Below are 11,064 nucleotides of genomic sequence, written 5' to 3'. Positions count from 1 at the left end.
AAATACACCAATATATATTTGATGATTTTTTTTTTTTTTTAATCTAGATTATTTGCTTATAATTAGGCTAACTGATAGGCCTTAGTAGTCTAATTTAGAACAGCATAAACTAGATCTACTGATCTATCGGCAGGTGAAATTTATCATCTGGTTTTTGATCGATTTATAACCATTGGCATGTCAGGCTATAGCATTAGAAAGGCTGATATAACAAACCGGGGGTTTATTAATTAAATGCATGAATACACTGAGCTGTATAATCTCTGTTGCATAATCCAATATTTTTTTCTCTGGGTAAAATAATTAAAGCTGCAGTCCATAACTTTTTTGGTTGAAAATTATCCAAAATCAATTTTTGAGCAAGTATAACCAGCCAGTGTTTAAAATTATCTCCTTACCTTAGCCCGATTCACAACGGTAAGCTTGTAATAATGTTTTCTAATTCAGGTGGTACTGGTAGGTTTCTGCAGGAAATTCGAGCATGCAGCAATTCGTCTTTGCGTCATGTCTGTTTACATGAAGAACGAGTCCCAGCTAGTAGCTATATCATGTGAGGATGCTGCAGGTGGCGGATCATTTATAGCCTTTTCTCACAGCAGCTGCAATAATTAAACATCATTTTGATGGCAGATTGTAATCCAGAAAGGTCCAAATGACAATCATCAGTGACAACTGGAGATTCACTTGTAGTCAAAAGACTTGCTACAGAAATAGAAATTTACAGTTAACGCTCATACACACTAAATACACACAGTCACGCAATGCTAATGTTGTTAACATTAACAATTTGAGAACAAAGTATAACAATAGTAATAATTTGCATGGTTTGATGTGATTTGAGCTAAGCGATCGTTAGATTTAATCATCATTGGTAGTGCAATTTATTGCTCAGTTGGTCAGAACAAAAGTGGCAGACATGTTACTTACTTGTTCAGATGACATTTTCTGGTGAAAATTCTAATTTTGGTCATACTTCCAAGATTCCAAAGTACACCGATGTGGTAACTGAGAGTAAACATTAGATTCATCCGCGCTGAGGAGTCGTGCCGATGCACAACCCACATAAAGATGATAATTCCTGCAAATAACTGCAATTGCAGGTTTCAAACAGAGATGGCGACAAAGACAAACTTACAGACTGCAGCTTTAATATTGCCAAAACAAAATGAAATCTGTACAAAATACAGCAATGCTCGTCAGTAAGGAACGCACTTTCGTATTCTTCAAAAAGCTTATGCTGTACTTCCTACGCCTTCTACTTATTGAAAAAAAATTAACTGGCGTTACATTCGTTCCGTAAGTAGAACAGGGAAAGGCGTAGGAAGTACAGCGTAAGCTTTTTAAAGAATACTAAAGTGCGGTTTTGTTAGAAGCACTTGGGAGGTGAACATTTGTGTTTATAAAGCATATACATTTACATTTTTTTCAAAAGTGACCAAACGTTTCGCTAGATAAGACCCTTATTCCTCATCTGGTATCGTTTAAAGCCCTTTGAAGCTCCACTGAAACTAATTTTGACCTTCAACCGTTTGGAGACCATAAGGAGAATAATCCTGGAATGTTTTCATCAAAAACCTTCATTTCTTTTCAACTGAAGAAAAAGACATGAACATCTTGGATGACATGTGAGTGAGTAAATTATCAGGAAAATTGTATTTGAAAGTGGATTAATCCTTATTAAGGATATCATAAATTGCAAAAATAAACCATGGTTAAAACTAAATAATGAAGGCCCAATTTAACAGAACTATATAGGCTACTCTACAACTGCCAAAATGACATTAGAGAAAAGTGAATATATATAGTTGAATAGAAATCACAAAGAGTTGTTCTGTTTACTATTTAATAACATACCATATAAAGCCTAACAAGATTGTATGTTATTTTGTTAAATTGTTGTTTAATGTAGTCAGGTTTGTAATTCCCAGATGGGGAATCAGGTCTCATTTCAGCATCATGTGGAGGGCTAGAAAAACACAAACCATATGGAAAAACTGAGAGGAATGAAAAACCATTCATCCTGCTGAAAATGTGGCTGTCCAGGGCAGCTGTTTTGCCCCATCTAGATTTCGTCTAATTTCCTACCCATCAGGGGAGAAATAGGAATGGCTTTGGAGGCCTCCAGCCAGACCACCATGGTGGCATTCTTGCGTTAATGAACCCGAGTAATAAATGAGAATCTCCTTCTCTACTTAACTTCCACCTCTCCTGGTACGGAGCTTATGCCATGTATAGCCTAACATATATTGTCCTTCCACAAATCCATAAAGCTTCTTACAAATATTCAACATTAAAACAAACATATCGTCTTTATTCTATATAGGGTTCTCATTACATCCTGTTACCATCATCATTCCCCCTTAATAAAATGTTGAGTCGATGAGAACAGCTATGTGCTGCATTACGTGTAGAGTCTAAAAAAATCTCATTAATAATGATAATCCATAATTTTGACATTCACTTTAACATTAATCTAGCTAGCAATCCTCACAATTCCACGCATCTTATGTACAGCTGTGTCTATGAATTGATAAATGGGTTGTGCATTTATTTTACAGTACGTCCACTTACAGTGTACTTGCCCAAGAAAGTAACAAGTAGCCTAATATAAGGTACCTATATGTTAATTTTTTTTCAACATGGAAAGTAAAATTGGCTCCTTGATATTCAGTTCTGACATGCATAAAACAAACAGTTGGCCAAAGATTAGCCATGAATTAAACAAAGCTTCTCAAATATAGCAAAGATTATAAATGCTTCAAAGTAAGTTGTGCCAAGTTGAGATTTGAATCCAAATGCAGGAAATACTATATACTGTTCTTGTTTTTAATTTCTTCCAACGAATCTGTTTGATTTGAAACAGTTCAGTTTTTTTTTTTTTTTATTTTTATTCAAATGTATAATATTGTTCACATTTCTCAGACAACTCATCTGATCTGTTGACATAACCAATCCCTTATCACTGGACCATATTGGATAGGTTGAACGACATTGATAAGTCATTTTTCTATGGCCTATGTTATGCTTTAAATCTCATTTGATAGCAGATATGCCGAAATACAGTATAATTAGGTGTGAAGCCCTCCTTTATAACACTGTATTAATAAATTCAACATTCCACACCATAATGTTAACTTTTATTAAAAGGAGTATAAAAAAAAAAATAATGTGCACAAATTTAAAGTAACACTTAAAAATGTCAATGTTTCTAATGCTGTCCTGCAGCCATTGTTTGGTTCCATGATTTGATAACCTGAGGGGGAAAAGAAGAGAAAAACTTTAACACAAACAGCATGCTTAAACTAAATGATTCACTTGTTATTGCCTGGCATTAAGACGCATCTATACTGTAACAAAAGAAAATTCCCACACAAAATAATTTTAACATATTTAAAATAAATACTTTGCAGCACACACAAACTGAGTTGTAAGATAGCTTACCGTTTCAAACAGTCTGTCCATCTGCAAACGTGGGTAAAACAGCACAGTCTCATATAATAGGAATGAATTAAAATGTTTGTGCAGTTGCTGTTTTAGGTGTTTGCGACAGTCTAGAAATAAAGAAAATGATCATTTTGCAACCAACATTTGATAACGAACCAAAATAAAATTATAAATCTAATTAAATGAACTCACCTTCCAAGATCACCAGCCATTTGTATTTGCTGTAACTGTCACAGGTTTAAAATCCACCAGTTTATATCCCTGGAAAAAGAATGAACCGACTTAGAACCAAAACAAGGAGAAAAACAAAAAGACATGTAGCCAAGCACAGAAAGATTGAAGTCATAAGTGTCTCATGCACCACTGACACAAAAGACTACTTTTAAAACATAAAATTTAGGTACCGAACCTTACTTAAGACACAGTTGGAAATGTGGTCACTGTGATAGTTCGGCAGTCATGTTTTCACCACAACCACGAAAACAACCAAGCAACAAAATCTTTACACTGTTACCTCATTTTGATGAGCACAAATAATTCACATGAAAGAAAACTAAAATTCTCCTCTTACCTACCAGTCTGGCATGTTAAACACCTTACTTTGGTAGCTGTTTCTCGCTAGTCTTACAACAGCAATCATCTGTTCTCAATAAGACTGCTGGCGATCCCAATAAGCTAGCCTCTCAGCTGGCTCATCCCAATGGCTAGCCTCTCTTCGACGGAGCGCTTCTCAACAGTCTCTTCTCTTTGGCTAGCCTTTAAGCTGGCTCCTTCCTCCTTTGCTGGCACTTCTGACCGTTTACGTGCGAGATTGCCTTCAGGTGGCTAAAAATCCTCTTATGGATTTCATTCACCACAGGAACTCAAACAAAGAAGCATCATTTGTCCAAAAGATGAACTACGTGCTACCCACATGTTGCACAATACAAAAACGCTAGAACGTGTGCTAGGCCCAATTATAAAAGTAAATGGGCAAGCTGATTAAGATTTAGCTGAAGCTAAATTTGTTAATGCAATCTGATTACTGCCGTTTCACATGGAAGTTGAAACGGACCAACATTATATTAGTTAGGCAGCAACCAAGGCTTACAGTTTTCAATGTGTCTTTAGGGTAAAGCTACAACAAGACAGAGATACCCAACGGCATCAGAATACGCTGAGGGTCTGTTGCGTGAAACACAATCATGCAACTGGGCGAGTACTGAAGAACATCATTTACCAAATCAAAACACTGACGAATGCAATTAAATAAAAAAACTGGAGCGGTTTATTTAATCTTGATTGGTGACTGTTTACATTTAAAAAAAAGAAAAAGAAAGAAAAGCAGAAGACAGACACCCTACTGGTTCAAGAGAAAAGCCAACACAACAATTAAACCCTGCATAAAACCTCATTGGAATGCTTTGCACTTCACAGACAAAAAAAAAAGGGAAAACTACAAACTAGTAAATGTCTTCCAGGACAAGAGTACTTTTGAAACGTTCCTTTTTTTTTCTTTTTTTTTTTTTTTTTACAACTTCAAGACCCCCAACCCCATTCCCACATGATTTTCCTCCCCTATTGAACACGTTCTCTTCGCGTGGCAGACGTTAAAATCGCCACCACGCTGCTTGGCTGGGCAGATCTAGGTGTAAACCTGCTTGCTTCTCTCCTTTCCCTGTCATCTCTCTCTGGCTCTCCTCTAAGTACTGTGGCCTGTTGGACAATACGGAACATAAATTCAGTTACACTTTGCAACCTTGCTTTGTCGTTATCAAGAGCTGAACTGGAGGGGAATGAGTAGTAGTAGCACAGAAGCAAACCTTCAGGTCAGCTAAGACTGCATGGTTAGGACAATGAGGATGGGTTTGCATGTGCTGCAGCCAGAAGGTTTGGAGAGCAACTCAAAAATCAACATTCGTCTTGTGATACTGGATCTTAGCTTAACAAGATTTGAAGGTTTGCTGCTGGATCCCCTGCACTGAAAACTCAATGGTTTTACTCATTTACCGACCAATTGAAGAGTGATTAGGGGCTAACATTTGCATAGGTTACGCATCTTATGAGATGTTTGGATGAGCTAAAACAAACTAATGGCTAACTTCAGAGCCCTTTTCCATAAGCGGGGCAGTTCCTTACCCTGGAGTCTAAAACCGTTCGCCCACCAGAGCTGCCTCCATAACCACCACTGGAGCCTCCTCCATAACCACCTATAAAAAGAAGCATGATCGAGCTATGACAAAATTTCAATCATAATAGTTCCATAATTGCTGCTTTTGATTAACTTCAAAACTTCCAAAAGAGACCCTACACCGTGTCCTAACCACATGCGACACGTGATAAAAGGTATCTTTTCCATTTTAACCAGACTTTTTGTCTGAACTAGGCCTCAACGGCAATGTGGAAGGAACGACAGGGGATTCTCTTTTAGAAATGGTTTGTATTTCTGCGACGTCCCTGCTGGAACAACAACATACAAAGTATGACAATGATAATATCAGGTACTGATTAAGATCTTTTAACATTAAAAAAAGCACATAAAGTGAGTTTGACTATCATTTTGTGTGAGCTTTAGAGCCACACTCAAAGTGTCAATGGATAATTCACCTCAGATACTGAAAATAAAAAGGAAAGAAGAACAAACAAGTGTATTCTATAACAAAGTTGTTTTCAGTCACTCAATATGTATTTTTAATAATGCTAAAATAATGTAACATTTATGAATTTGATAATGTGCGAGTGCAGTGCGCTTGCTGAAAGTGCTCCGCCCACACCAATTCTTCTGATTGGCTGTGATTTTTGACTGATTTTGTCATGTCCTGTAGTTGCGTCTCGTCTGGTGTAGACGGACAAATTGCTTGTATCGCATCTGGTTAAGACACGGAGTTAATGCAACAGTTTGAATACAAATATAATGTTATAATACCATATACGGTACAGTCCAAAAGTTTGGAACCACTAAGATTTTTAATGTTTTTAAAAGAAGTTTCATCTGCTCACCAAGGCTACATTTATTTAATTAAAAATACAGTCAAAAAAACAGTAATATTGTGAAATATTATTACAATTTAAAATAACTCTGTACTATTTAAATATATTTGACAAAGTAATTTATTCCTGTGATGCAAAGCTGAATTTTCAGCATCGTTTCTCCAGTCTTCAGTGTCACATGATCCTTCAGAAATCATTCTAATATGCTGATTTGCTGCTCAATAAACATTTATGATTATTTTCAATGTTGAAAACAGTTGTGTACTTTTTTTTTTTTTTTTTTTTTTTTTTTTCAGGATTCCTTGATGAATAGAAAGTTCAAAAGAACAGCATTTATCTGAAATACAAAGCTTCTGTAGCATTATACACTACTGTTCAAAAGTTTGGGGTCAGTAAGAATTTTTATTTTTATTTTTTTGAAAAGAAATTAAAGAAATGAATACTTTTATTCAGCAAGGATGCATTAAATCAATCAAAAGTGGCAGTAAAGACATTTCTTTCTTTCTTTCTTTCTTTTTTAACGCCATACCAGCTTCAAAGGCTATATTCATGGTGAGAATAAAGTATAATTAAATCAAAGGAAGATTAAAAAAGATGTTTCAAATTTATTTCCTCTAAAAATCTTAAAACCATGCTTGGGCTCACTTGATTAAAAACCTTTTCAAAACTATCAACAGAGTAAAAACGGTTTCTCACAGGGGTAAATGTAATACAGTCTAAAAGGATATGTTTAATGGACAATGGAGTTTCAGTAAAGACATTTATAATGTTACAAAAGATTAGATTTCAGATAAACACTGTTCTTTTGAACTTTCTATTCATCAAATAATCCTGAAAAAAAATATTGTACACAAATATTTTGTACAATTGTACACATTAAATGTTTCTTGAGCAGCAGATCAGCATTTAGAATGATTTCTGAAGGATCATGTGACACTAAGACTGGAGTAACGATGCTGAAAATTCAGCTTTGCCATCACAGGAATAAATTACTTTGTCAAATATATTCAAATAGAAAACAATATTTTTTTATTTTAAATTGTAAAATTTTAAATTGTAATAATATTTCACAATATTACTGTTTTTACTGTATTTTAAATTAAATAAATGTTGCCTTGGTGAGCAGACGAAACTTCTTTTAAAAACATTAAAAATCTTAGTGGTTCCAAACTTTTGGACTGTACTGTACAACCATGAAATATTCACTCACCACCATATGGGCCACCGCCGCCGCTCCTTCCACCACCTCCATAGTTTCCTCCCTTCATTGGGCCGTAGTTAGAGGAAGACTGGTTGTAGTTGCCAAAATCATTGTAGTCTCCGCCACCTCCACCTCCAAAGTTGCCTGCGAAAATTCAGTGATCCTTTAAAATTTTATTTGCTACAGAAGCAGCAGGGAACCTTTTTTTTTTTTTTTTTACACTATATACTTAGTATTAAAATTTGATGTCTTAAAACAAAGAGTTGCAGAGTAATCCTAAAAAAATAAAAAACAACAACAAGATAACTGACCTCCTCCAAAGTTGCCTCCACCACCGTTGTTGTAGTTATCATAGCCGCCACCGCCGCCACCATAGCCTCCACCCTGGTTTCCATAGCCGCCACCACCGCCGCCGCCACCTCCATAACCACGGTTACCACCATAATTAGGTCCGCCTCCACCATAGCCTCCTGATAAACAGATGGGAGATAAATCAAACATTATTACACTGTTTAATTGTCAAGAGTAACGTGAATCCAATTTTTTTAAAGCCTATTGATTTACCATTCCCTCCATAGCCATTATATCCACCATCACCTCCACCGTAACCTCCTCTTCCTCCGCCGCCGCCTCCTCCTCCATATCCACCTACAAAATGAAAAGCATTTCAAAATTAAAAACTCAAAGAACACCACAGAACAGTAGTTCTCAAACAGGTGGGTCAATGTACCATGGAATTTGTCCTTACAACCTGAATAACCTTTTCCAATTATTCCATGAAATATGCACAGTACAAAATTGTACTATTTTAACATTTTAAGGTTAAGGACTAATTAGGGTTGTCGCGATAACCACAATATTGTAATACCGCAATACTGGCAAGCCAACCGCAGAGGAATGCAAGCAGCCACGATGTTCACATTTTCTTTTTTAATAAGGTTACGCCCTTCTCGTTTTACACATCATGCATGCGTGTTGAATGTTAAGTTAATAATGATATCAAGTGAGGATTTTTTTTCCACCAGCTGGCTCCTTACTAAAGACTCTTTGTACCATTGTTATTTGTACAGACTCCATAGAATTGCACTAAACAAGCCTAAAATAGACAGTGAGTGAAAGAGTTCAACTGAGCATGTGCGATTCAGGTCAAGTCATATTTACGAAAAAAAAAGAAGTTTGCATTGTTTGAAGAGGAAAGCGCTATCTTTGTCATAGCATCATTTCAACATTTAAGGGTATTAAAATAATTTCAACATCTTGATTAATTCATGAATGAATGAGCGTTTTTGAACATTAGTTGAATGAATGGTTTAATGACTCACTCAAAGACAGTCCCTTGCCGCCACCTAGTGATGTAACAATGTAGCTGACAACTGTCTAGAACGAGCAGAGGCAACCAGTGCGGTGAAATATCAGCAGTCTTAGAAAGCCTCTCATCCAGTCAGATTCAAGGATCGGAATTAACTTTTATACAAAGAACAGCCCAACAAGCTTAGTTGTCAGGATTATGTTCTGTTAACCCGTAAGCCACGGTCACACTAGACTTTGAATGTGCAAAATTTCATCGGATGCTGCAACGGTCATGATATGACGTCACAATGTATAAAAAATATACAACCTACTCGACATTACTGCAAAAACATTATTCTTTAAATTCTGCCAAGAGGTCATGCCATGACGAATCTTCCGAATCTTCCGATCTTTCTGGTCGATCTTCCACTGGTCGCACGTCTTCACGTGACGCAAATTTGCAGGTCAGAGCTCACCAAACTTGAACTTTGGAACACAGCGAAATGCACAACTTTTCGTATGAGCTTACATCTGACGCATTCACATGCATTTGAATGGAAGTCAGTGAAACGAAAAGTGCAGTGTGACTGCCCCTTTATTTTGACATTTTGTTCCATTTCCTTTAGTTCCTGTTTTCCTGCTCTGATTAGTTCAGTTTTATTGGTTACTGATTATGTTCTCATTTGTTGCTACAGTTATGTATTAGTTTCACATAGATCTAGTTAACTTACCTTTCTACCCGTTTATATAGCCCTGTGTTCTTGGGCAATTCTTGTTTATGCATTGTGTGGTTTGTGTTGTTCTCCATCGTGTTCATTCAGTGTTTGGATTATTATTGCACATTTATTATCATCACATTTGAAGATGTGTGCAATTGTATTTTGAGAAAATGTGTGTGTATTTAAAATTTGTTTACCAAAGTAATATTTGAGGACAAAAAAAAAAGCTCAAGAATCTCTGCTATAGAGCACTACAACTATAAAATAAAAATAAGAACATAACATGCAAAACGGTACCTCCTCCATATCCACCTCCTCTGCCAAAGTTTCCGCCACCACCCCCTCGCCCACCTAAGATGGGTTTTATGAAAGATGTTTTTAGTCAGAACAAAACATCACAGAGCTACGCGACAGCTAAAATAAAAAAGGATGACTCTGAGGTACATTTTATTTGCATTGAGGTATATTTTACTGCATTCCTTTTCTAGTGAGTAATTCTCACCTCGTGGATTCATTGAGACTCTGTTCATTTCCTCTCTGGAGAGAGCTTTCCTGACTTCACAGTTGTGTCCATTCACCGTATGGTACTTCTGAACTGTGGGAAATAGAAAAACAAAAAAGAAAAAAAAATTGAGAATGTTTTAAAATATATTAATATAAAAAAAACTGCTGACACACACATGAGTGGCAGTCACTTACTGACAATCCTGTCAACAGAGTCATGGTCATCAAATGTTATGAAGGCAAAGCCCCTCCTCTTATCACTGTTCTTCTCTGTCATGATGTTGACCTCTTCAATTTTACCAAACTGGCCGAAATATTCACGCAAGTGTTCCTCATCCGTGTCTTCTTTGATTCCGCCCACAAAAATCTTTTTAACAGTGGAGTGAGCGCCTGGTTTGGACGAGTCCTAAAATCAGCGTAAGAGCAATTATTCAAATACATATAGAAGACAAAAACACATTGTTATTACTATTAGAATTTTTATATATATATGAGAGCAATCGAAAAAGAGGCAATTTGTAAATTGTTAGTGGTAAAGTGTTTTTTAAATTGGATAAAATTATATTTTACATATGAAGAGTTTGGTTCCAAAATGGGATAAATGGCATTTAAAAAAAAATTGAGTTTCCACCAAAATCAGTATTGTATCTGTTCGGTATTGAAAAGACATTTATTAATTTTGCGCAAAATGCAACATCCGTCATGTTATTCAAGTTTTCTCCCTTTCTTTCCAAAACGCGACAAATGCCAGTCTTCCTTCTCTGCAGAATGCGATATATCCGCTCAACCAATCACAGAGCACCATTCCACACACTGTAAACAGTAATGGCAGGGCTCTGAATACACCCGCCATCCTAGTTTTCCTTATCTACTTTGTACTTTGTGATCAACAAAAACAGAAAAATGAATAATTTTGACGGCATTGATGAACCTGTG

General features: G+C 36.1%; 1 protein-coding gene across 4 annotated transcripts in view; it reads right to left on the bottom strand.

Moving 5' to 3' along the window:
* Positions 1-2,868: 2,868 nt before the first annotated feature.
* The window catches only part of hnrnpa1a (heterogeneous nuclear ribonucleoprotein A1a), a 13,334-nt gene continuing 5,138 nt past the window's right edge, over positions 2,869-11,064 (bottom strand). The window contains exons 4-13 of one of the 4 annotated variants that reach the window (XR_007183871.1): positions 10,324-10,534; positions 10,127-10,219; positions 9,922-9,975; positions 8,180-8,263; positions 7,927-8,085; positions 7,625-7,759; positions 5,563-5,633; positions 3,637-3,705; positions 3,442-3,551; positions 2,869-3,253 (exon numbers count right to left, since the gene is read on the bottom strand). Coding sequence is in view for 3 of the 4 variants with exons in the window: in XM_048182816.1 (XP_048038773.1) it covers positions 5,002-5,139; positions 5,563-5,633; positions 7,625-7,759; positions 7,927-8,085; positions 8,180-8,263; positions 9,922-9,975; positions 10,127-10,219; positions 10,324-10,534 (945 nt within the window). In the remaining variant the exon portion in view is untranslated. Of the gene's footprint in view, positions 3,254-3,441; positions 3,552-3,636; positions 3,706-4,688; positions 5,140-5,562; positions 5,634-7,624; positions 7,760-7,926; positions 8,086-8,179; positions 8,264-9,921; positions 9,976-10,126; positions 10,220-10,323; positions 10,535-11,064 lie in introns of those variants that run through there. The other 3 variants (XM_048182816.1, XM_048182817.1, XM_048182818.1) reach the window with 3 other exon arrangements.

This window comes from Megalobrama amblycephala, linkage group LG2 (genome assembly GCF_018812025.1).
Source record: "Megalobrama amblycephala isolate DHTTF-2021 linkage group LG2, ASM1881202v1, whole genome shotgun sequence".
Lineage (NCBI taxonomy): Eukaryota > Metazoa > Chordata > Actinopteri > Cypriniformes > Xenocyprididae > Megalobrama > Megalobrama amblycephala.
This window is presented reverse-complemented; position numbering and strand designations above follow the sequence as displayed.